At 36.0% G+C, this 26,752-nt stretch overlaps 3 protein-coding genes across 3 annotated transcripts; all 3 read left to right on the top strand.

Annotated features, from left to right (window-relative positions):
* The first annotated feature begins 2,837 nt into the window (after nt 1–2,837).
* Nucleotides 2,838–3,739, top strand: LOC136797777 (thymidylate kinase-like). The gene has a single exon (XM_067054363.1). The coding sequence runs from the start codon at nt 2,899–2,901 to the stop codon at nt 3,520–3,522; it is 624 nt and encodes a 207-aa protein (XP_066910464.1). The 5' UTR covers nt 2,838–2,898; the 3' UTR covers nt 3,523–3,739.
* A 644-nt stretch (nt 3,740–4,383) lies between these two features.
* On the top strand, nt 4,384–26,643 carry LOC136797796 (general transcription factor 3C polypeptide 3-like). The gene is made up of 16 exons (XM_067054381.1): nt 4,384–4,689; nt 5,447–5,564; nt 6,217–6,456; nt 8,076–8,267; nt 8,919–8,995; nt 10,878–10,992; nt 13,256–13,365; nt 13,995–14,051; nt 15,027–15,114; nt 15,701–15,759; nt 16,393–16,615; nt 18,289–18,443; nt 22,994–23,078; nt 25,391–25,452; nt 25,922–26,099; nt 26,537–26,643. The coding sequence occupies exons 1-16, from the start codon at nt 4,432–4,434 to the stop codon at nt 26,641–26,643; spliced, it is 2,124 nt and encodes a 707-aa protein (XP_066910482.1). The 5' UTR covers nt 4,384–4,431.
* On the top strand, nt 20,824–21,548 carry LOC136797837 (clytin-like). Its single transcript, XM_067054418.1, has one exon. It carries the CDS (start codon nt 20,839–20,841, stop codon nt 21,439–21,441), a length of 603 nt encoding a protein of 200 aa, XP_066910519.1. The 5' UTR covers nt 20,824–20,838; the 3' UTR covers nt 21,442–21,548.
* Nucleotides 26,644–26,752: the final 109 nt, after the last annotated feature.

The raw sequence follows: 26,752 nt of genomic DNA, 5'->3' as shown, positions 1-26,752 counted from the left end.
TAACTGTTTGGATTTGATTTCAGTTGGACATAATGTCCTGATGACTAAAGATATTTATTTGTAGCCCTGCACCTAGTTTTTGGACCTACCCCGGTGGGGTGGAGGTCCTATAAATTAACCTGTGTTTGTTTGTCGGTCCATTCGTTTGTTCGTCTGTTACCAACCAGTATAGACCTAACTCTTCATACAAAAATTACGGGAAACGCATATTTAGACTTTGTACCCTTATGCTGCACTCAAGCACTTAAGCCAAAGTCCCGCAAAGGCGTTTGCAAAAAAACGCCACATAGAAGATCTTTCAAATTCAATATGTGAATAGAGCAGTAAAAAATACAACTTTTCTATTTTTCCTTTTTTTTGCAAAAGTTCTAGGAATGAAAATAAAGGGATAATGATAATTGAATACTATCCATTGATGATTCGCGGCACTATCGTAAAGCTAGAATCGCTTTGCGTACTCTTCGCTTGAGAAAATGGTTGACAGATTGAAGTTTCGCGCAGGAGCTCGGAGAGCGTTCTCGGCTCAATCCTCGGACTGCGCTAAAAATGGTAGACTGAGCTGTGATAGATCATTTCGATGGAAGTTGTTGGAATGTTTACAAGGCTCTTGACAGAAAATCGTTTGTTTTATTGTCAATGATGACAGTGCGGCTATTAATTTTGTTAGATCTGACAAATTGATGTTTGTTAGTGCACTTTATAGTTTTGATTCCCATTGAAGAATCATATTCTGGTTTTCATGTTATTAGATGCTGTTTTAGAGCTTTAGAGCTACACTGCCAACTTTTCTCAGGATTGAATCATTGAATCTTTTGAATTTTGGGTACAAAGGTGTAAAATGGTGGTGTAGTACGTAGTCTAATTGTGTAATTGTGTCTAATACACAAACAGGTGCCAATTTTTTGGGTCTGAGATTTAAATCCATTTTTGACCCCTAAATTACAATTGTGCAAAGTCTCATGCTTGTACGCCTTTGTGCACAAAGTTAATGACTTTTGACACATTTAGACTGCACTAGTGGCCAAAATGTGGCGGAGCCCAATTTTAGGAGAAAAATTTTTGGGCCAAATTTCAGCCAAAAAACGGCTAAAAAAGGGTTTTTAAGACATTGTGAAAAATTGGATCATTAATTTTTTCAGATTTTTTGCATGAAATTAGGCTAACATCATTGGTAAAAGATGGCAAGCAGATTTTCACAAAAATTTTTTTCAGCTCGAAAAACAAATCTTTATTTATAAGAATTGCTATTTATAAGCATAGATCAATGTTCTTGTAGTCATATTATTATTTTTATTATTATTTTTTCTAAAAGAAGAAAATGTCATGGTAGAGCGCGATGGTTTGAGTTTTCTAGAAACACTTATTATTTCTTTGGCTGAAAAATGAATCTTTACCTATAAGAATCACTATATATAAGCATAGATCAATGTTATTTTATTATTATTTTTTCTAAAAGAAGAAAATGTCACAGTAGAGCGCGATGGTTTGAGTTTTCTAGAAACCTTATTTATTAAGCTGTGCATTTTTCTGATAGTAGATTGTTATTGTAAAGAAAAGCGTTTAGTAATATCTTTTTTACTTTTTTTCAAAACAAAAGTCTTTTTCAATAGTGTTGATAGTTTCTCCCAATCGACATGCTTTAATTATATTTTTTTAAGTGTTTCATTGTTTCAATGTTCGTTGATTAGTTTTGATAATCAGGTAGGTCCATATAAAAGTATCACTTGTTTTGTCAAAACTGATTGTACACCTGAAATTGAAATCAAGAGTACTATGATACGTCATAAATCTATTGGGCGTATGAAATACAGTACTTGTCTAATTTATTCAGGGCAAAGACTGCTGATTTTCCGATGCGAAGAAGGGGGGGAAAATCCAAATTGTGTTTTTAACGTATAGCTTTTTTTCTTCACAGAACAAACAAAACAAATAACACTGATAAATTAGATGGAAACTCAGGGAAACTAAGGGAAACAGCATTACCAGAAGAAAAATTAGCTTTCTGACGCGATTCTCGAAAACCAGGAAATCTTTTTTTGCCTGCATGTATTTTTAACAACCCCTGCAACGTGAACAGAACAATTTTTTGATGGCTACCTGATTTCAAAACTGTGTTCAGATTTTTTGTGTCTTTCTTGAATAAAAAGTTACAGCCCTATGAAGTTGAAGTAGGCTTAAAAACCATGTTCGGGCCCAAAATCAATATTCTTTGTTGACCTGAACAATGATGTCCGGGCCATGTTTGGACCATAGTCCAAAAAAAAGTCCAAGTTCAAATATGTTCAATGTACAGTGGGTAAGTCAGTCAGTACCTTTAGCCAAATTAGGAATACTTTTCTTACTTTTACCAATATTCCTAATTATTATAGGAAGAAAAATATTCCTGAAACTAGGAATGTAAAAATATTCATAACTAGGAATATGTAGCAAATACCTAGATTTTCTCCAAAAATAGAAAAAAATTGCACGTTAATTCATAAGATTCTTACCATTCCATTTAGGTTGGAAAGAAAGACTGAGTTTTTGAATTGCTCGGGGGACGAGCTATAATTCTTAGAAAACACTTTTCTTCTCCCGCAGAATAATGTGTGTGAATTACGTGTTAAGCCCTTTCTATGTGTTACTTGAAAAAGTTATTTATGTGTAAGCGGGATCTCCTTGCAGGAGAGTTCATGTACCAAGAAAAAGCCAGCAAAAAACATCTTAACACCAGGCTGAGATTGTGACAAAACGAAAATTTATATTATTATATATTTTGATTTCCCAGCATTGGAAAAAGTAAGGCCAAACCAGTTCAGTCCAAAAGTCAAATGAACCCTAGCTACACTTTTTTAACACTAAGTTGGTAGATTTCACTAATTCTTACAGAATTTTGTTAGAAAACAAAGAAAAATCATCATGACACGTGGAAGTTTGATTGTATTTGAGGGATGTGACAAAAGTGGTAAAAGTACTCAATGTAAAAAACTTGTTGAATATTTAAACAACCATGGAAACCAGGCTGAACAGTGGAGGTTCCCAGAACGTTCTACTGAAATCGGAAAAGTCATCAATGATTATATTGAAAAGAAGTGTGAGTTACATGATCGTGCTGTCCATCTGCTTTTCTCAGCCAACCGCTGGGAACTTGTACCTTTAATGAAGGAGAAATTAGAATCTGGTGTTACGTTAGTTGTTGATCGCTACGCCTTTTCAGGTGTGGCATTTACTTCAGCTAAAGGTCTTGATTTTGAATGGTGTAAATCTTGTGATAGAGAATTGCCAACACCTGATAAAGTATTCTATCTGGATATTCCTATTGATGAAGCTTCAACACGTGGAGATTTTGGTGGTGAACGTTATGAAGTATCCAGTTTCCAAAAGACTGTTCAAGAAAAATTTCAGCAACTTCAAGATGATTCTTGGGAAATCATTGATGCAAGGAATACTATAGAAAACATTCATAAATTGCTTTGTGAGTCTACATTGAAAATTATTGAAAATAATAAAGAGAACCCATTAAAGATGACATTGTTTGTGTGAATTATTTGTTATCTGATTATTATAGCTTGGTTTTTAAGTATGGGTTTATTTATAATTAACTTGATCGTCCAAATGATATGAATAGCATCTTATTTAGACAAAAAATATTTAGTATTATATTTGAAAGATTTAGGATTCCAATTTTTAGGAAATTTATTTAGATAGTAAACCATAGGTATCTTAAAATTAAAAAATAGAAAATTAAAACATTAATTAATTTTTTTGTCTCATTTTTTCCTTTGTGAAATCTTTTTTTTTTTAATTCCAGGAATCATTCTCTTCCGTGTGCAGGGCCTGAAATAACCAAAGGATGAAATGTCCGACCAAAATAGATTCTGATCGGACATTATGCTCGACCCATATTTTCAGTCCCTTAAAAAATTCAAACAAATTAAAAGATTACTTATACGTAAATTTGAAAATAGCAACCTTCTTATTTACACAGAGAAACTCTCTGCAGTTAAAAATGTTATCTATTCATTCTGTGTAAAAGCAAACAATTCATCCTTTTCAAGCTTACTTCAAGTCAAAATCATAGCGCAAAAAATGCCCTCCACCAGCCTCCACTAAAAAATATGTTTCTAAATTTCTGGCTGGTCTAATTTTTTTGTCCAACCAAAAAATGATCACGGACAATCCGACCAATTATTAGCTAAAAATTCATTCAGGCATGTCCGACCTGAATCCATTTGCTTCTGACCATCAAAATATTGTTATTTCAGGCCCTGCGTGTGAGTTAAAAAATCTTTGTAATTTGTTCGTTCATGCATCTTGCTGGCATTTGTTATTATTTTTTAGGGCTGTTTTTTAAGTCATGTTTTCAAATTAATGGAACATTTATTTCTATCTTTTTTTAGAACAGAATTTATAAAATTACACACAAAATACAACTTATTTTGTCAAATAAATATGGAAAATTATTCTGCCAATCCAGACTTGATGCGATATTTGCAAGGAGAAATTTCTTTTGATACATGGCTTGAGCAACAGGGTAATGAAGATGAAACTGAAAATCATCACACACAACAAAGGGCTGGTACCACACCCAGTGGGAGACCACATGCAATGTCCCAAGGAGTAAGCGAGGAATCAGCTTCAGTGTTCTCATCTTGGGGTGACGCTTTTACTTCTGGTGCAGCTTCTGGTGGTGGTGGTGATGAGCAAATGGTATATTATTTTGTTATTTGTAGTGTTTAAAGCTCTACTGAGTCAACTACTACAATATGGGTCAAAATATATTGAGAATTTTAGTTAATTCCTCGTTTTTAGCAATTTAAAGTTCGGGCGAGAAAGTCGCTTTTGGGCTAATTGATAAATTTATTTATAATTCGCGAAGATTTCATAGACTTCCAGGCTATATTCTGAGCCCTATTTGACCACTCTTGGACTTTTGGATCCTCAGATCCTAAGGTTCGAAGTCTTTAAAAGTCTAACGTTAAAACTCTACCCCCGGGGGGCACTGGGTTTGCGGACTGACGGTATGTGCGGGCCAAAAATTGGCTTTTAAAATTGCACCCTTACAGTGCAGCAAAAATCAGTGAAAATCATACCCTTGAAGTGCATTTTCCCCCAAATTTTCGATCCCTTTCGTGCAAAAAATGGTCAAAATTCTAGCATTTTTGGTCAAAATATCTAGATTTTTCAAGAATTTTCTGAAATTTCTACCCTTACAGTGCATCTCTAGTTTTTCCGACCCTTACAGTGCATTTGAGGTGCCTTGAAAAAGACACCCTTAGTGCCCGCACATACCCGTCGGTCCTTTTGCCCAGCTGCCCCCCCCCGGGAACTCTACCCTTCCAACCTAATTTAGAGCACTTCCAAATCGTTTGTGGTTGTAAGATTTCGTGGGAATTTCCCCTTTTTTTTCAAATATTATGACTTTGATTGTAAGGGCTCGATCACACAACACAATTTTTTGTTCTAGACATTACCTGGAACCAGCAAGCAGTTTTTCAACAACACGTCAGGCGGAGTTGTTGAAGAAGACAGTGACTATGAAGAAGATGATGGGACCGAAACGGAAGAGGAGGTTCTACAAATAGGTCAGCTTTTGTTTTATTTTCACGTTTTTTAATAAGAACATAAGGCTTCGATGGCCAAAATGTCAAGAACAAGTTAAGAACACTTTCAGGCTTTGTGGACTCAAAAACAGCCTATTTGTTAGGAAAACGGTCAAAAATACAAACAGAATGGTCAAAATAAGAACATGTTAAAAAAAATTTAGGCTTAAAGCTCAAAAAGTTAAAAATATCCGAAGCTTTCAAAAATGTTCTTATAAAAGAGACTGGTCCAATTTTCAGGTACTTAAAATCGCTTGGGGAGTCACATATTTGTGCTTAAATAATAATGAAATTGCGAAATAAGGTTCCCATTTATTTCGTTAAAGTGACCTGGGTTATCAGTTATTTAATAAATACACCCTCTCCTAAAAACCTATAAAAACGGTATTTAAAATTTCCAACATCTATTTGCCCTGATCTAAGGGGTGCCCTAGGAAAACCATTTTTAAGGTCTGAATCTTGGACGCATATCTACATAATTCTCCTGCTTTTCAATTCAAAAAAAAATTTCTTTGAAATGTGTGGTTTCCTACTTGTAAAATACAAAACACCCTAATGTTCGTCCACCAGTACCAGTACCCCCAGTATGGATATAAAAAAGTAAGGTTTCCTCCAAGATTTATTTTCTTTTTAGGTAAAGCGAATAAGTCTGAAAAAGCGAAACGTCGACTGATAACTTTTGATTTACAAATGCCATCATTCGAAGACCTGCCAACGCCTTTGGAAAGTGAGGTACCGTCAACAGGGGCGTTGACAATCACATGGCAAGAGTTACGACCCATTATTAAAGAGCTGGCCGTCATTATACCAACCTCTACCATAAATAAGAGACGCTCAAAAATGAGGCATCGAAGATTAACAGAAGATTCGACCGGTACGGTTATTTTTTTATTAGATTTGTCTTTTAAAGGAGTGATATCATTTGCTTACTCATCAATTTTAATTCACAAGCTTTTTCACATTGGATTGACACGGATATGGAGCAAGATTGACCAGAAAGAGGAAAAGAAGAGCATTTTTTGCTTATATCAGCATAATATAACAATAGGAGGACACTGTCCTGATATGAAATATTTGTCTGACATGAAACGGGAACGCTTATGTAAAAACAAAACCTTTAATGTGTATGTCGGATGGAAATGGTTATTAACAGGTGTGTGGCATTGGGTTGATGGATGTGTACTAAGTGGCAGTTTTTACACTAGGCTTGGATAGTGGTAGTATTCGAGCATTTTAAATTATTTCCATCAATAATCTTTGATTGATTTTGTCGTATACATTTTTTCTTAAGCAGTCGCTTCATTTTTCTGTTCTCTATATTTGCTGCCTCAACATTTTACGTATTTTATTTTTTCTTTGAATTAATTTGCTAGTTTTGGGTTCAGTTGTTGAACTTTTTCTTATGGAAAGTTAGGTTTTGGCCTTCATCAACAGCTCTTTGTATATTGCTTTCTTCATATTTAACAAAAAACCTCATTAAATTGATTAAAAGAATGTTGAAAAACGTTGTACAATCAAGCTCACAATACAGTGGAGGTTCCATAACTCGAACACGCAGCATGACGGGAAACAAAAATTTGTTCGAGTAAAGGAAATTTTGAGTTATGGAGTTAGGCTTGCAAGGCATCGCAAAGACCCAAGGCAAAAGGCAAAAGGGCAAATCTCAAAATTAGTATCTTAGGAAAGTGAGAATTGTTCTCTAACATTTCTAACATCAACTTTTGACAACGAAATTTGGCCTTGGGTCATGTGGATGAATCTCTCCTCTATGAGATGAAAGGGCCAATTTCATTGCCAAAGGTTCATCTTATAGAATAAAGATTCTCAATATGCTAAGAGACTCATTTTGAGATTGGTCCTTCTACCCTGACAACGACGAACATAGATTTTCGGTGACAATGTCCCAGATATCATGAAAGATTTCCAGGATTTTCTTTAAATTTTAGGTAACAATGTCCCAGATATCATGAAAGATTTCCATGATTTTCTTTAAAATCTTAGGTGACAATGTCCCAGATATCATGAAAGATTTCCAAGATTTTCTTTAAATTCTTAGGTGCCAATGTCCCAGATAACATGAAATATTTCCAAGATTTTCTTTAAATTTTAGGTAACATGTCCCAGATATCATGAAAGATTTCCAAGATTTTCTTTAAATTCTTAGGTGACAATGTCCCAGATATCATGAAAGATTTCCATGATTTTCTTTAAAATCTTAGGTGACAATGTCCCAGATAACATGAAATATTTCCAAGATTTTCTTTAAATTCTTAGGTGACAATGTCCCAGATAACATGAAAGATTTCCAAGATTTTCTTTAAATTCTTAGGTGACAATGTCCCAGATATCATGAAAGATTTCCAAGATTTTCTTTAAATTCTTAGGCGACAATGTCCCAGATATCATGAAAGATTTCCAGGATTTTCTTTAAATTTTAGGTAACAATGTCCCAGATATCATGAAAGATTTCCAGGATTTTCTTTAAATTCTTAGGTGACAATGTCCCAGATATCATGAAAGATTTCCAAGATTTCCAACTCCGTAAGAGAGACAGCAAACGGACACCACCCAACCACCACAAGTTACCAGAATTACTACGTCTTCAAATGGGACAAGCAAATTTATTGGTTGCCAAACAAGATTTCAAACAGGCAGCAGATATATGTATGGAGATCGTTAGAGAAGGTAAGCGTACAATAGCAAGAATATGTATCTGGAATTCTCTACGGCTACGGTTAAATTGGCGAGGGAAATGGCGAGTAAGGCAAGTAATGGCGGGTGAAAGCAAGTTCGGTATTTGACGTACGGCATTATGTCAACTTTGCTAATACGGTGTTTTGGTGTTTTTCCCGTACAGAGCAAAGTAGACAACGACATGTCGCCTTCGGTGACGACCCGCATGGGCAGCCCCGCAACCGTAGCCGTAGAATATCTCCGATACATAATCTCTCTAATACTCACTTTTCAAAATAAATCAACAGCATTGCGGGCCTCGTTTTTAAATGAAATTAAATTGCTTCAAGCAACCTTTACACATGTAATATTGTGTTTTCCCAAATAAAAAGACTGTTTTCAATTTTGATACAAAACCGCAAACACTCACAAACATTGTTTGAGGACGTTCAAGTATCATAGCAACAAGTCTTTGGGAACGAGGTTCGAAATCATTTTATGCATGTCGAAGTAATGTAGAAGAGTGTATTGGAATCACACTTCAAAGGCTTTTTTTCCGGAAATTATCAATAAATCCTCCATTTTTGCCCTATTTTTTCCTGTACTTTTAAAGAATTATCTTGTCGATCCTACAAATAGTACTATGCTTTTTTATATTTGCAGCGCCATACAGTGGATTACCGTTCAAAACATTGGCTTTCATCTACGATGAACAAGGTGACAAAGAAATGGCGCTCCAGGTAATATTTGGTAGCTCGAAACACAGTTCAGCAATATCAGCATATAGGAGCGAGATTAATAGCGAGGTTAAGCAAGTGTTTATTTAGGTCGTTCAATGCGATATCGTAGGCCTATACATAAGATTTCACTTGCTTGATTTGCTTTGGCAAGTTATGTACAGGCCTACGGTATTGCACTTTACGGTCAAAATAAACCCGTGCTTAACCTCGCTAATAATTATTTACGACGCGAGTTTGGATTTAAGGCCGTACAGATTCAACACGGACGTGCGGGTAAAATATTTTCTTAGTTTCTGATTTAATTTTATGATGAGAGCTTTTCCAATTTCTTTTAGCCTGTAACTTCGAAAAATAGCCCTTGAGAAACTCAACTCCACTCCTGTATGGCGTAAATAGCTATATGCTTAACCTCTCTATTACGGTTCATTTGCTTATAACCTGAGATCAGATTGTGAATGTGTTTTTATCTTCTAGGAGACCAAATGTTATGACCTTTCAATTTTTTATACAAATTACGTGTTCTGATTTCTACAATCTGTGACAAAATACTTGGCACAAAAGGGAAATTCACCGGGGTGTTTTGAAACCACAATCGATTTGTAAGTGCTCTAAAGTAGGTTGGAAGGGTAGAGTTTTAACTCTGAGTTTTAACGCTAGACTTAAGTCTTAGGACCTTAGGAACAGAGGAACAGAGGATCCAAAAGTTCAAAAATGGTCCGGTAGGGCTTGAAATATAGCCTAGAAACCAATAAATCCCTCCCAGATCGAAATAATCGATGAAATCAAGTTGAAGGCCTAAAAATTGACATTCTCGCTCGAACTTCAATTTTCGAAAAATGGTAAATTAGCCAAAAGTGCCAATATATTATGGCGCTGATTGTAGGAAACCTTTATCGCATTATTTGTCTTATCACTACTTTATGGCTTGATGTGTTCTAAAATCTAGGAAAAACAGTTTGCCAAGATAAACTTGTAAAATATTTGTTTTTCTCCACGAAGGATGTGTTCTGAAAATTTCTAGGGTTACTAGGCAACCTCTCTATTACGGTTCATTTGCTTATAACCTGAGATCAGATTGTGATTGTTTTCTGCCCACCACGCTGAAGCTCTAAAGGGATGGATGAAAACATAACAATCATACGAATATGCAATCTCATTTTCTTGAGGTCCGTGTTCGTTTTAAAGGACTGGGAATGACAATCAAATTGCGTGATTGTGTTTGAAAATAGGGGGCTATATCAGGAAAATTTAATTTTTGACTTTCTGGCACACAACAAGATTCTTTTTGTAGGATTTTCCGCGGGAGAACTATTTTCTTCAGATGATTAAATTTCAAGCGCCTTCAGAGGTTTACCGTGCGCGTAAGAAATTTATGCTGTTATCAGGTTATTTGTTGAGGTCTATCAACCAAATAGTGTGGTGTTCACTTCGTGAAGCTTTTCTGTTCATGACATGGAGTCTCAATAAGTCGAACCCACACGGGGAACACAAATCTGTTTAAGTTAAGAAAAATATGGAGATGTATTGTTAACTGAAAGGACGAGAAAACTTGGTCGAGTTTAGGAGACATTCGAGTTATAACTGTTTGAGTGAAAGTGACTCTACTGTACTAGTAAGTAAGTCTACGACCGCATTTGGAGGCGACCCGAAGGCTCCTCTTTCGATAGTTATCTACTCGAAGGTAGGGGAGGGCGCCACTCTTTCTCCCTGGATTGTCCCACTTACCCTTGATCCTTCTCTTAATTGCTGAGGCATCAAGTACCATTTTGGTAAATCTTTGGTTTGACCCGGCTGGTGGTTGAACCCACAACCTTGCGCACTGTAGCTTGATGCTCTACCACTGCACTACCTTATAATGATTGTATGCCCGTATTTCTTTAAGTATTCTTTGATCTACGCATACTTGGATTGCCGAGACTCACACGAATGGATCGAAATGGGCAGACGATGTCGTGAAGCCGATAATGTCAAACAAGAGATGGCTTGTTATGATAAAGGTACACCAACAACTTTTTTTTATAAGAACAGTTTTATAAGAACTTACACTTTCTTTAGCTTGTGTTTGCAGGTGACATTTTGATTGTTTAGGAAGTTTAAGCTACAAAAGAAGGCCACCACTACGTAGATAGCATATAAAACGAAGAAAAACGTATAAAACGAACGACAAATAACGATAAAAACGACAATGAAGAATGACAAATTTTGCCAATGTTTTGATTCCTCTTTGTAAACTGCGAAGATAAACTACATATAGTAAAAGAACGACAAATTACGCATGCGTATTGTATGGGCTTCAATTGCCGCATCCACTGTATGTTACGACAAGGACTAACTTCTCACTCATTTTTGGACCTACTCCGGAGGTCCTTTGAATTAACTGATGTTCGTCCGTTCGTTCGTCTGTTGCCAGCTTTTCTCGGGATTGGTTCATTAGTGTTTTTCTGATTTTTTGCACAGTGATGCAAAATGGTGATTCCTAAAAAGTGACGGAGCCCGATTTTCGAAAAAAACATTTTTTTGGGCAAATTTGGGCCAAAAAATGCCTTAAAAGTGTTTTTTTTAGACTTTGTGTGAAATAGCTTTACTAGTTTTTTTTGATTTTATGCATACTCTTAAAATTGGATGAAGCAGTTTTTTTTCGGAAAAATTCTTTTGGCCGTAAAAATCGGATTTTCTTATTTGGGGAAATTCCCTTATGTCATTTTTAGGGAAAAAGGGACTTTCTCGGGATTGGCTTTATATTTTTTTCTGATTTTTTGCACAGTAATGTAAAATGGTAATTTTTATAATCTGATGGAGCCTGATTTTCGAAAAAATAACTTTTTGGGCAAATTTTAGGACCAAAAAGTGCCTAACATGGTTTTTTTGGACTCACGCTAAAATATTTATTCACCCCAGTATCTACGACTATAAGTCATACGACTTTAACTATACTTCACAGGTCGATATTTATTTGAGCTGTGATACTTCAAGCTGCTCACTACATTTTTTACTCTCTTGCTATTTGTTCTTTTTTCATAGCCTTCTTTTCTTCATTCTGCTGCCAATCAACCATTTAACACGTGCAGAAGCAGCCGGCGGGGAGATTTTTTAGAAATATATGTTCTTATCTTCTAGGAGACCAAATGTTATGACCTTTCAATTTTTTATACAAATTACGTGTTCTGATTTCTACAATCTGTGACAAAATACTTGGCACAAAAGGGAAATTCACCGGGGTGTTTTGAAACCACAATCGATTTGTAAGTGCTCTAAAGTAGGTTGGAAGGGTAGAGTTTTAACTCTGAGTTTTAACGCTAGACTTAAGACTTCAAGACAAGACAAAGGTTCAAAAATGGTCCGGTAGGGCTTGAAATATAGCCTAGAAACCAATAAATCCCTCCCAGATCGAAATAATCGATGAAATCAAGTTGAAGGCCTAAAAATTGACATTTTCGCTCGAACTTCAATTTTCGAAAAATGGTAAATTAGCCAAAAGTGCTAATATATTATGGCACTGATTGTAGGAAACCTTTATCGCATTATTTGTCTTATCACTACTTTATGGCTTGATGTGTTCTAAAATCTAGGAAAAACAGTTTGCCAAGATAAACTTGTAAAATATTTGTTTTTCTCCACGAAGGATGTGTTCTGAAAATTTCTAGGGTTACTAGGCAACAAGATTACATCGATTTTCTTTTGGTTATCCCCCTGTCTCCTTAGGAGATGTGTTCTGAAGCTTTCTAGGGTTACCTAGATAACAAGAACACGTTAGATGACCTTGATTATAGCCCTGTCTCGTCAGAACACATCATCATTGCTAGCTGATTAATTTTAGAATCAAAATTTCTAGCTGAAATATGCTCTCAGATCACATCAGAAAAAAAGCTCGCCTTGCCGGCTGCTTTCGCACGTGATCTTCGAATGTCCCTAAGAAGACTAGGAGGGGGAGAAAGGGTCAAATTCGCACCAAAAAAGTCGAATAAAAAACAATAAAGAAAGATAAATTCCTTTGTATATTCATGTTAAACTCGTGCGCTTAAAATGAAACACGTTACTTCATTGTTTTTAAAACCCCGAAGGGGATTTCAAAATGAAACCACTCATTTTCCATCCAAATTGCGTGTTCTGCGTGGTATAATATAAAGTAAAGTTGAAAGTAAAATTTATCGCTAAAATTCGGCGCAATTCTTAAGTTTCACTTTTTCTTTCTTGGGAAAGGTTGAAAATTTCATCTACGTATCCTTTCGAACTTTAAACTCAAATTGTTACTTCTTTTAGCCTGTAAATACAAACCGTGGGATATCGAATTGCAATGGGAACGCAGTCTAAAGTATTTTGCATACGGTGATTATCGAAAATGTCTTGATATTTACTTCCAGATACATAAGGTAAAATTCTTATATTTTTTTCTGATTTTTCTTTACAGTAAAAATTCTTTTATTTACAGTTAGTCTCAGTTAGTCGAGATAAGTTCACATTCGCATTTTTTCGCGAATTACGCTTCCTGTACTATAAACTTAGCTCCCATTTTCTCAGTATTCTAGAGTACTAAATTAAAAAAAAACGATCATAGTATAACGAGGACAACTGAAACTGAATGGCATTATTATTGTGAATTTTTATTATAGTACTGGGTTCTTCCAGTCGTTTATATATAAACTAACACAATCCCAGTCAATAGTTTTTATACAAAAAATTTTATTTACTCCCAAAATATGTTAATTTTGTTTGAATGAATATCGTTTCACGTTGAGTAGCACGGGACCATTCACATATCGATTTTTCCCACGACTAGCGTCAAAATGACTATCTGGCTATCTGTTAGAAAAATTAGAATTCAATCAGCCCCGAAAATCGATATTTGGATTGATTTTCTAAGCGTCACTGCCTCTGAAACCTCCTTTGAATTGTTACCTAAAAGGACAATAACATTTTTTCGAGTTAAGGAGACATTCGAGTTGTAGAGGCTCGAGTTATGGAGATTCCACTGTATCTTATGATTTTTTATATTATTCAGCGTGTTACACCAGTGGATAAGATTACATACATGAGCTGTGGCAAACGAATTGCAAAGGTATAAAGACTTGACCGAATTTCTTTTTCTTTTCCAACCGTTGTCAATTTGTGCTGTTTGATATTCAGCCTGATCATTATCCAAAGTGTTGCGTTTACAAACACACCCCAGCCCCACTGAAAAATTTGGTCAAAATTTCTTCCCCGATGGACAAAATACCCTACAATTTCAGCCCCACTGGGAAATTAACTTTGATTTCGTCCACATTGGAAATTCAAAGCAAAAATTTGCTGTCCAAAACCATCCTCAATGAATATTTTAAGCTCGGAAACAATAGAACTTCTATCCCCATTGGGATTTCGATAGAAATCTTTATCCCCAGCTGTGGGAAAAAGTTTCACCGGGGCTGTGAGACAGGGGTGTACAAACTGGTAGACGGACCAATTTTTCAAATTTCTTTGCTAGGAAACAGGAAACATGTACTAGTCCAGTAGATAGTCAAAATTTTATTGAAACCTGGAAAAAATTTTAAAAACCTGAAACTTTACTTGTAATAAGATGACCAACTCCCAGAAAATAGGTGGCTCTTATTAAGAAGGATGCATTTTAATTCGAAAAAGGTTAGAGGTTTTCTTCATATATTACCAGAAGGAGTAAATAAGCGTTCTTGTATATGCAGTTATCTTAACCGCTGTGAGTAGACGGATTAGACTGACTTTGAAAAGACTTTGAAATCGTCAAGGTATTAAAAAGGCCTCAGAAGTTTTTTTCATCCGTGCATCGATGGGGCTTAAATTTTCGTATCTTAATAGCGACTCAGCATGGATTTTCAGTTCGTGTGAATTTTGTCCATGTAAAACGCTAATTCGAATAGACTATACTGATAACTGAATTTTGTTGTCTTTGGACTAACTAGCAGATGAATTCCTAACAAACGAAAAAATCACGGCTAGCATTTTTCTAAGCAGTCATTTCTTCGTTTTTCAACATTCATGATATTTTATTTGACAAATCATTTTTTGTTTTTGCTTCTAGTTGTACCACAAGCTTGGTTTGAAAGATAAAGTTCAGTATTCATTGCAGCTGGCGTTCGACGCGTGTGATACTGTGGAAGATTTTGAAGGTATGAGTTGATATTAGGTAAAAGGGGGTGTGGTTTGTCGCCTTAGCAGATGGGATGGGGTTTTTATACTGCTTTATATTACTTACGTAATAAAAATGACGCGTTCTTTAGAAAAAGTGACAAAATTGTTTTATTACTGGTTAACGACCAACCAAATCAAATAAGAGCTTGTAAAAACTCAATCTCACCTTAGTTAATTAAGGGCTGGGAAGCGGTTGATAAATTTGTTCAAATGTGTCACGGTGAACTATGAGCTGAAAATGTTATCTGGTACCCGATTTCGAAATGTTCTTCTGACACACCAAAGCTCTGAAGATCTACAAAACTTTCAATATCTGGCTGATAGTCGGCCTGTGATTTGCTGCTTGATAAGAAAAAACTATATAAGAACATTTAAAGGTTTTGCAAACTTTAAAACACCCGATTTTTAAGAAATTGGACTAAAATACTTTAATAATGGTGAAAATAAGAACTTTTAATCGCATTTCTAAGGTTGAAACTCAAGAGGTTAAAAACATCCTTCAAAAATCTTTGATGTTCTTATAAAAAAGACGTGCACTGTATTTCTTACTTCTTCATTTTTTAGCTGTCAATATATTGTGTGAAATTTATATTGAGAATAAAGAATTTATAAATGCTATTGAGGTAAGTGACGATTTTTCCTATAAAAAGCAAATGAACCAATAGCCAACCAGTCAAGTAGTCAAAGGCACCAGAGTTATTAAACCAGGGGCTCGCAGTTCGAGGCCCCCACTGCGTCCAACGTTCCGTTCAGTTCATAGATAGCCGTGCCGGTTGGCCTTAGAAGATTCCGTCTAAACGATCTGGTCATGGATAACGATATGTGGCTTTCTCACTTTCGTCCTAAGAAACTTAACTTAACTAACGTACTTTTTGTTTTTTTTCCATTGTTAAGAAATTTTTCCCGTTAATGAGGAAATCTATCCATTGATTATAAAGCCCTGAAGTGAGAGAGGAGACTCTTGGATAGGAAATGCAGCCACTTATTTCCCATCAAAAACGTATGACCTGCGTGCTTTTTACACGAACACCGGATTGATAAATTACCGGGTTTAGGAAAATGTACCGCGTGGAAAAAAAAAGAAAGCGCCAGATTTAATTCGTGTTTCCGAATCTGTGAAAGTGTCAGAACTTCACTTTTTCTTGATTGGGAAGGGTAAAAGATTTGCCTCGAGCCTTTGGCTTGAAACTCGAACTGAGTCTAGTCGATCTACGATAAACGACTTTACGTAACATTCACAATCTTGTATTTATCAGCTGATCATCCAACAATGTGGTGTCAAAATCCCGTCATTTGTTTACGAGCGTATCAAAGCATTAACACGAGGTGATTCTAAACGGCTGGATGAATTTTTATCACAAAGTGTTGAAATGACGAAAGAGAAATTTGAAGAACGAACGAACGAGCTTGCTTCCAATGTCGCGGACACGCTCAAGGAAGGACAAGAAACATTGAATATTATGGAAAATTTTAACACAGGTAAGTCAATCTAACCTTTTCTCGGCATATACCGACATGACCACTTGACCACTTTCCATCTATTCGCCAAAGTTGGCATATGCCGGGCTTTACTTTAAAAAACAGTTTGAAAGACTTTGAGCTAGATTTTTCTGAAATGAAAAAGATGAAGAATTAAGAAGGAAAATAACACATTTAAAAAATTTGAATCAGGTAATTTAGAAGGGGTTGGTCAGCAGGGTAGCCAATTGGGGTAGCCAATTGGGCTAGGTTGTGGGGTACCTAAATATTTTACAGACCAAAATAGAAATACCGAAAATGAATACATAGAACAGCATTTTACTGACCAGGGAGCATGAATCTGATTGATACTTAGATTGATCATGTATGATTCCAAAGATAAACAAAGATATAGATTACCACGTGTTAATGCACGAGGAGTAAGAAATAGAGCTTCATTATAATAGAGCTATTTCAAAAGACCTTTTGTACCTATTATAAGCTGCCATATTTAAAAAATTTGAAAGGAATTAATTGTTTGAAACATCTAAACATGATTTAAATTAAACAATAGATTCAATAACAAAGGATTGTTAAGATACACGTTTTTTTTAAGAAACTAGTTTTACCAAGCAGCCTCAATGTTTCTTAAGAAATCGGCCTTTTGAGCCTTAAATGTTTCTTACATGTTTCTAAACTTTTTGACATAATCAGGCTATTTTTCATGCAAAGATTGGAAGGTTCTAAAAAACCGTGTTAAAAATGTTATTTTCTCATTCTCAGCCTCAGCATGTTTCTTAGATGTTTCTTAGTTTTTAGGCATTCTGAGCCTCATGTTTCTTAAAAGTGTGTTTCTTAAAAAAAAAACGTGTATGACAAGATTAGAGATCATATGGCCCAAAGGCGATTCCAAAGCTATTATCATCGAATTACAGCTTCACGGAAATAAGAATTAAAAACAAAAATAAAATCTAAATCTAAAATATTAAAAACTGTTTTGTATATATTTTTTATTCGGGTCTGTAAATTTTCAAACGAAGCCAAGAAGGAAGACAATATGGCGCCAGGTCTCTTGAGAAGTAACAAAGTTCAGTACCTTTGGAAAAAAGGCTATTGTGGCTGAAGTTCGAAAGGAATCTTAAATTATATTACATGGGTTCATTAACAAGATGTTGTAATAGTTATTTCCACATGAAAATAGGTTTCAGATTTCAAAAGTTAAGGCAAAAAGAGGTACCCCATTGGCTACCCTGCTTTTTAGACCAACCCATTTAGAAGGAAACTTTAGTTCTTTCCTAGGCAGAAAGGACGAAACCTTAAAAAAACCAGGCCGGGATTTATTAGGGTTAAAGGTTTACAGTAAACTTCCAGTTATTCCCCAGAACCGACCAATGAAAACACGATCTGAGAGTTTGTTTACATAATACTTTTTCGTGTGATTTACACGGAATCAAAACAGAACGCTAACTGAAAAACCGCGTATTGACGACATGAATAGATCTTATCGGAGTTTTTTATTTTTCTAAAAAAGCAATGCATTTTGGGATTGTTTCGGGAGTATTACAATAGAATTCCCTCGAGGAATTCTTAAGAAATTTCTATTGTAATACTCCCGAAACAATCCCACAATGAATCACTTTTTTAGAAAAATAAAAAACTCCGATAAGGTCTATTACATATATATTTCTTTATAGCTTCGCCAGAGAAAACATACGCAACATTGGAGCCGGCCAATGAAAACGCAACTGTGGAGACGTCCGAATATTATTGCCCGTCCAACCTACCATTAGATTTGCGTGTTAAATTGGCGCAATGCTTGATTTACAGCAACCAGTTAGACTTTGTTGACGTATGTATTAAAATGTATACTTTTAGGCGTACAAACTTTCGCGAACAGAAACTTTACTTAAACTTTACTTTCGCGAATGAGGGATACTTTTAGCAGAAAATTCAAGTTTTCGGTGCATAAAACCAGTTTTTGATCGTTCAAATGTATTCGAACCACAGTTGATGGACTTTTGCATAAGATCTACACTAAATTTTATCCATGTTATCATCGAAGATGAAAATTTGAGTTAATTTTCTTTTCAGATTTTTTTTGCGAGCACAAAATTTCGCGAATTACCCTCTCAAGAATTTTCAGAGACATTTAATTTCGCGAAAAGGGCTAAAATTCGCAAAAATCGCAAAAGTTTCTGCTCGCGAAAGTTTGTATGCCTAAAGTAAACTTTTGTAGTCTCTTGTGTATATCCCAAAGAGCTTATTTAAGTAGGAGCAGCCCTTATAGTGTTGGTCTCGACTTTTGAACCTTCCCCAGTGGTGGAGGTCCTATAAAAATTAACTCTTGTTCGTTCGTGCGTTCGTGCGTTAGTTACTTATCTGATATTCCGATGGCGGATTGGCGGCCACCCCCGCTAAAACTCTAAAGGAGCGAACCAACTTCCCATCGGAGAGGAATAATAGTCGGCCTTTGATGTGTCGCATCCTCAGTCGGGTTCAACTGCCCTTGCGCGTAAAGCTAAAGATATTTCGGTTGGGCCCGCCAATCCCTGAAGAGGGTTACCTATCAGGGGGGTCGGGCTCAAAATCGTCGAATCGATAAAGCATCCGGGATGACCATCCGGCCGTCGTAGTAAGCATCTGGCCGTTTAACCAGAATGAGCTCCGGCCGTCGAACCTATCACCTGGCCGTTGAACCTAGCATCCGGCCGTCGAACCGAGCATCCGGCCTTCGCATCGAGCATCCGACCGTCGGTGCGAGCTTCTGGCAGTCAGAGTAACAGGCGAACTATCATTCCGGTCTGTAAATTAAATCATGTATTCGTGTCTTTTAACATAAACTCAATGCGACATAAACAAAAGTTTCAAAATGATCCAGAATGACCTGAAAGATGTCATCAAGAAGACTTACCAATCTTGTATAGTTAAAAACTATTTATTAGCGCTAGTCTCTCAAAAATTATTTATTAGTCTCAAAGTGTAAAATGCCAGCTTTTCCGAACCACGCATCGTTTGTGTAACTAGACACGAAATTGATTTATTTTAATTTATAGACCAGATTTCGTGACAAAATGTCAATCAGTCCCCTTGCTCGCTCCGCCTGTTCGCTCCGGCGGCTGGATAATCGGTTCGACGACCGGATGCTCATTCCGGCTTAACTGCCGGATGTTTAGTGCGACGGCCGGATGATCATCCTGGATGCTTTATCAATTCGACAATTTTGAGCCCGACCCCCCGCCTAATAGTTACCGAACCTCCTGCTGCAAAATCCTTGACGCGGTCTTGCAAAATTGCGTAATCTAAACCTTCCAGAGCGTGTCGGATGATAATTCAGATAAGTCAGCTTTTCTCAAGCTTGGCTAATTCAAATACATAACTATATACCCTTGAATGTGACGGAGCTCGATTTTCAGAAGAAAATTCTTTGGTAAATTTAGGGTTTTTTGGACTTTGTGAAATATTGGATCATCATTGTTTTTTTCTGATTTTTTACATGAAAGTAGGGTACCATCATCGGTAAAAGATGGTTGAAGCAGATTTTTACAAAAAAAATTTCGCCTTAAGAAACGAATCTTTATCGTGAGAATCACTATTAATAAGCATACATCAATTTTCTTAGCAAAATTACTCAATTTTTTGATGAGATAGATGTTTTTTTGCTCACAAAGTATTGAATATGAAAGAATATTTGTGTTTGAGCTTGAAATTTTGGTCTCAACCGTGTTTTTATAAGAAACAAACGACGAATTTTAATATATTCTCACTTTTTGTCTTCTGAATGATTGTTTTGGTAACAGTCACGCCAGATATCAATTATATATGTGTTAAATGGTAGGTTCATAAAAGTATCGCTTGTAAAATTAAAAATGAACGCTATAATCAAAACAAAACTTGACAGCTCATTTAAATGTCAAATATCTATCGATTGATATTTGACACTTTCATACACACCTTTTGACAGATAAGTAAGTAAAGAACTGCCCTGTGACCTTCAGGGTTCAACGACTCTCATTCAACAGTTTGAATTTGAGGACCTATCGCGTGAAATTATTTAATCGTAACCCTGATTAACAGATTAAAGGACCAGTAATGCACGTGGTCTGTTCGGTAAATTAATTTACGGAACCGGCTAGTATAAAATGGCTGGACTGAAACTTTGAAAATCATCTCTCAGCTGAACACAACCAAGTGCAATAGCTAAAAGATCAATACTATCTGAAAGCTTTCAGAAATCTTTGACAACCATGGCTCAACAAGAAACTGGATCCAAATACGCCGTCAAACTTAAACCTGATTTTGATAATCCAAAATGGATCAACCGTCATAGATTTATGTTCAACTTTTTGGACATCAACGGTAACGGAAAAATCACTTTGGATGAAATTGTCTCCAAAGCTTCGGATGATATTTGCGCCAAATTGAACGCATCAACAGAACAAACCCAACGCCATCAAGATGCTGTTGAAGCTTTCTTCAAAGCCATTGGTATGGATTATGGTAAAGAAGTGGAATTCCCAGAATTCCTTGAAGGATGGAAACGACTTGCTACCAACGATTTGAAATTGTGGTCTCAAAACAAGACCACCTTGATTCGCCGATGGGGAGATGTTGTGTTCGACATTTTTGATAAAGATGGAAGCGGTACAATCAGTTTGGACGAATGGAAGGCTTATGGAAGAGTCTCTGGAATCTGTGCATCAGACGCAGACGCCGAGCAGACCTTCAAACATTGTGATTTGGACAACAGTGGCAAACTTGATGTTGATGAGATGACCAGACAACATTTGGGATTCTGGTACACCTTGGATCCACAAGCTGATGGTCTCTACGGAAACTTTGTTCCCTAAAAAAATTTTGTATTACATCTATACATACATGTATGTAAAATTGTATAATATTATTATTATGATCATTACATAATCATTATATCAGATATATCCAGTCACACGCCATACAGCCAAAAGCTTTTTTTCCTTTCTACAATTCACTCCCGGGGGGGGGCAGCTGGGCAAAAGGACCGACGGGTATGTGCGGGTCCTAAAGATACCTTTTCCAATATGTTTAAAATGCACTGTAAGGGTCGGAAAAACTAGAGATGCACTGTAAGGGTAGAAATTTCAGAAAATTCTTGAAAAATCTAGATATTTTGACCAAAAATGCTAGAATTTTGACCATTTTTTGCACGAAAGGGATCGAAAATTTGGGGGAAAATGCACTCTAAGGGTATGATTTTCACTGATTTTTGCTGCACTGTAAGGGTGCAATTTTAAAAGCCAATTTTTGGCCCGCACATACCGTCAGTCCGCAAACCCAGTGCCCCCCCCCCCCCCCCGGGAATTCACTTTACTTTCCTGCTAAAGACCCAATTCTATAACCCTTGCTTTACTAACCATATTTTTTGGACCTGGCTTCGTAGGTGCTTTAAATTAACCGATGTTCGTTCGTCCGTTTGTTCGTCTGTTACCAGCTTTTCTCGAGATTGGCTCATTATTTTTTTCTGATTTTTTGCACAGTGATGCAAAATGGTAAATCCCAAAAAGTAACGGAGCCCGATTTTCGCAAAAAAAAAAATTCCCGGGAAAATTTCGGTAAAGCCTGTTTTTGGCATTTTCTCGAGATTTCATCATTAGTTTGTTCTGATTTTTTGCACAAAGCAATGCCCAAAACATGGCAGAGTGCGATTTTTGAGAACAAATCTTTCCCGGCCGAAAATGTCGGAAATATTCCGACACCGTTCTTGCAGATTTTCACTAGACTTTTTCCCTAATATTTCCTTGTTTTTCCACAGAAAAATATAATTGATAACAATGCCCACAGTCAAGCATGATTTAATTGTCAATAAAACTGATTATTGAAGCCGGGACTTTCTTAAAATCACCGGAACACCCGAGAATCGCCGGGAAAACGGTTTTTCTTGAATTGTTTGAGCTGCTGTACTTTATATTATTTCATGAAATTTTGCACACTGATGCAAAATGGCAACACCTACAATGCGAAATAGCCCGATTCTCAATAAACGTACTTTTCCGGCCGAAAATACCGGAAATATGCTGGAAAACCGGTTTTTTGGTATTTTCTCGAGATTTCATCATAAGTTTTCAGACTTTTAGCAACGAAGATGCATATTAGCAATGCCCAAAACATGGCCGAATCTGATTTTTGAAATTTTTTTCCGGCCGAAAATGTCAGAAATATTCCGGAAATCGCCGTTTTTGCAGATTTTCATTGGAATATTTCCTAATATTTCTTTGTTTTTTCACTCAAAAATATTAATGATAAAAATGCCCACCATCAAGCATGATTTAATTGTCAATGATTTTTAAGCCGGGACTTTCTATTCAACCGGGGCTGTGAGACAGGGGTGTTATGTGTGTTAGAGGTATCTCACTACTTTTTTAGGATATCGTATATCCATTGTTCTCAGAGAGTATTGATGACGTTGGAGATTTGGTACTGGACCTTGGTGAAGCTTACTACGATATAGGTAAATACAATTGAATACCTTATCGGCCAAAACTTAGTCGGCCCTAATTTAGTCACAACGTCAAAATTTAGTCACTAAGGGCCGACTAATAACTAAGTTTTGGCTATTTCTAAATTTTTATTCGGCCCAAATTTTAGTCGACCCAAATTTTTAGTCGGCCCAAATTTTTAGTCGGCCCTAATTTTAGTCACCAAGCCAAAATTTAGTCACTTAGGGCCGACTAAGTTTTGGCCGATAAGGTATTACACAAACCCTTTTTTTTATATAAAAAGTGGAATTTTTGGACCTACCAGGAGGTCCTTTAATTTGACCGTTGTCCGTTCGTCTGTTACAAGCTTTTCTCGGGATTGGCTCATTAGTTTTTTTAAATTTTTTGCACAATGATACAAAATAGCAATGCCTGAAAAGTGACGGAGCCCGATTTTTGAAAAAAAATTTGGGGGGGGGGGCAAATTTGGGCCAAAAACTACCTAAAAATAAGGTTTTTTGGACTTGGTGCAAAATTGCTTCATTAGTTTTTCCTGATTTTTGGCAGAAAGATAGAGTGCAAGGTACCCTAAAATGTGGCTGAAGTAATTTTTCTCGGAAAATTTTTTTTCGTCGTCAAATACGGATTTTCGCAAATTTGGGCCAAAAACTACCTAAAAATAAGGTTTTTTGGACTTGGTGCAAAATTGCTTCATTAGTTTTTCCTGATTTTTGGCAGAAAGATAGAGTGCAAGGTACCCTAAAATGTGGATGAAGTAATTTTTCTCGGAAAATTTTTTTCGTCGTCAAATACGGTTTTTCTTATTTGGGGAAATTCCCTTATGTCATTTTTAGGGAAAAAGAGCGTTTCTGGCGATTGGATCGATATTTTTTTCTGATTTTTTGTACTTTGATGTAATATGGTAATATTTGAAATCTGATGAAGTCCGATTTTCAAAAAATAATTTTTTGCGGCAAATTTGGGCCAAAATGTGCCTAAAAATGGGGTTTTCTGGACTTTGTGTGTGAAATTGCTTTATTAGTTTTTTCAAATTTTTTTGGACAAAGATAAAAGCCAAGTATTTCTAAAACGTAACTCAAGCTGTTTTTTCCGGAAATAATTTTTTGGCTGTAAAAATCGGATTTTCTTCTTTGGGGAAACTCCCTTTTGTCATATTTAGGGAAAATGAGCATTTCTCGAGATTGGCTTGGTGTTTTTTTCTTATATTTTGCATAGTGCTATAAAATGGTAATATTTAATTTCTGATGGAGCTTGATTTTCGAAAAAATAATTTTTTGAGCAAATTTGGGCAGAAAAGTGCCTATATTCAAGCTGGCTCGTTACACTTTCTTACTCTCTTGCTATTTGTCCTATTTTTATCTGATTTTGATCACCAGGTAGGTCCGTTCAGCATGTTGCTTGATTTTTTTTGCTTAACTTTATTGGGAAAAGTATCCGGGAATCTTCTGATTGGTCAAGCGCTGAAATTCTATTGTAATGTCACATGACCAAGATAGGATTTCGTTTCTTACACCATCAAATATTCCTTGCGGTATTCTTACGACTGAAGCAAAACATTTGCATTGTTGTGAAGGTTTTGAGCTCTACCGGGGGATAATTAGCGATGTACAGTTAAAAATACTCTAAAAACAGCCAAAAAAATAATATTTTATTAAAATCCCATTCCATACACCAAGGTGCTCTTCGAGTGTTTTACCTCCTGCTATTTTTTTTGCAATATTCTTTTGCCTTTTTATTGCGTTGCAGAAAAGACTGCAGAGAATTTGGACTTGGTTACACTCATACTTTTTCGGGCGCTTGCAACGCAATCTAGATTGTGTTGCAAGCGCCGGAAAAAATTGCTCAGTGTAGCCTTAGCTTTAATTTAATTGCCAAATTCTATGATGGTGATATTCTTAGTAAATTCATGATTCTTATTCTTGATAATCGTTGCTTTTTCCTCTCGTTCTGACTAATCTTGCTCCACATCCTTGTCAATTCAATGTGAAAAAGATAGTAAATTAAAAAAAAACGATATCAGCTTATTTAAAGGTTTTGTTTATAAATAAGAGTGATATCGTTTGCTTACTCATCAATTTCAATTCACAAGCTTTTTAACATTGGATTAACACGGATGTGGACCAAGTTTGGTCAGAAAGAGGACAAGAAAAATGTTTTTTTGCTAATATCAGCATAATATAACAAATGATATGAAACGGAACACTTATGTAGAAATGAAACCTTTAAAACAAAATCTTTAATGTTTCATTTTAGTTCTTATGAAATTCATTCATACTGCCACGTGACTTTTTTATCATACTTTGTTTATTTATTTCTTTATCAGGTAATTACCGTGAAGCCTTGAAATATATTGTGGAAGTCATTGCCTCTGAAAAATATAATCAAGTTAGTATATAAAAAACGAATTTACCCCTCCCCCTGAATTTTCAAGAAAGCCAGAATTTTAACAGGCCATTGTCAGCCTGAACTTTCCTATCTGACTTTTAAGCAGATCCAGATTTTCTACTCTATCCTTTTGAAATTGCGTTACTATTAGCCTAAGGTCGTCTAGCTCAGGACTAGTTCCACCCTGAAACTACTAGAAGTCTTCCGACATAGAGTAAACTCTAGATAGCATCCTTTTTTGCCTTCGGGTGTGTGGCATTGGTTAGATGGGTACTAAGCGGGATAGACTAGGCTCGGATAGTGGCAGTATTCGAGCATCAGTTTTAAACTATTTTCATCATTTGGTTTTTACCTTTGATTTTGTCGTAAATCTTCTCTTTGGTTTGTTTTTGTTAGTTTTTGGATAAATCTATTGGAAGGGTAAATTTCAGTCTTGTCAACAGATCAGTTTTGGTTTTTTGTTTCACAGGCTGCAGTATGGTTGAAATTGGCTGAGGTCTACGAGCATCTTGATGAGATGAACCAATGCATAGACGCATACTACCAAGTTCTTCATCTGGCACCTCTTCAAGTCTCCATTCGTCTTGCGCTCGCCAGTGCGCTCAAGATCGTCGGTCGTGACGAAGAAGCATTAACTGTACTTTCAGGTATTTCCATTATTGCAAGTTCAATTATTCAGTGACTTTTCAAGTTTCCATTTCTTTCCTATCTGATCATTTTAAAAATACAACGATGTATAATTTACAAACCGTAATGCTTGCCTTCAACAAAACGTGAAAGGCCTTGTAAGACTTTATTAGATGAAGTTGTTGAATCCACTGGGTTGTTAGACCGATTCGGTAAAATCCATTTAGGAACCTCAACCAAATCTTCAATTTCTTTTGTGGAGATTGTTAAAGAAGTCGATTAAAAGAGGTTTTTGTTCATTTTGAAGTGTTGCCTCTTCTGTATTGACATTTAAAAAATATTTTCCTAGAGCGAACATGATCTAATAATGGCTGCCAAATGTTTTAATCAACGAATACACTACCTCATGAATATCACGAATTAAAAGTTAATCTTCAATTTCTATGTTGTTTCTCAGAGTACGACGGCACACGGTTGGATGAGGACGGGGATGAGGTGGAGTGTTTGAGTGAATCAAACCGTCTCAAAGTTGAAGTGAGTCGCATCTGCCTTTTTCTACAATGAATCTCCACAACTTGAACACGCACGGGGAACGTAGAATCTCCTCGAGTTATCATGAACGTTTCGAGCTAAGGAGACATGGTTATAAAGCATTGTTACCTAGAAAACCTAT

This window comes from Clytia hemisphaerica, unplaced genomic scaffold (assembly GCF_902728285.1).
Source record: "Clytia hemisphaerica strain Z4C2 unplaced genomic scaffold, Clytia hemisphaerica genome assembly, whole genome shotgun sequence".
Classification (NCBI taxonomy): Eukaryota; Metazoa; Cnidaria; class Hydrozoa; order Leptothecata; family Clytiidae; genus Clytia; species Clytia hemisphaerica.
The sequence above is the reverse complement of the archived record's forward strand: the minus strand, read 5'-3'. Positions and strand labels throughout refer to the sequence as shown.

Bases quoted from the DNA above. Each gene is read 5' to 3' on its own strand.
- LOC136797777 (XM_067054363.1), top strand. From the start codon at position 2,899: ATGACACGTGGAAGTTTGATTGTATTTGAGGGATGTGACAAAAGTGGT.
- LOC136797796 (XM_067054381.1), top strand. From the start codon at position 4,432: ATGGAAAATTATTCTGCCAATCCAGACTTGATGCGATATTTGCAAGGA. The intron at 4,690-5,446 runs GTATATTATTTT...TTTTTGTTCTAG, and splicing joins GTGGTGGTGATGAGCAAATG to ACATTACCTGGAACCAGCAA. The intron at 8,268-8,918 runs GTAAGCGTACAA...TTATATTTGCAG, and splicing joins TATGGAGATCGTTAGAGAAG to CGCCATACAGTGGATTACCG.
- LOC136797837 (XM_067054418.1), top strand. From the start codon at position 20,839: ATGGCTCAACAAGAAACTGGATCCAAATACGCCGTCAAACTTAAACCT.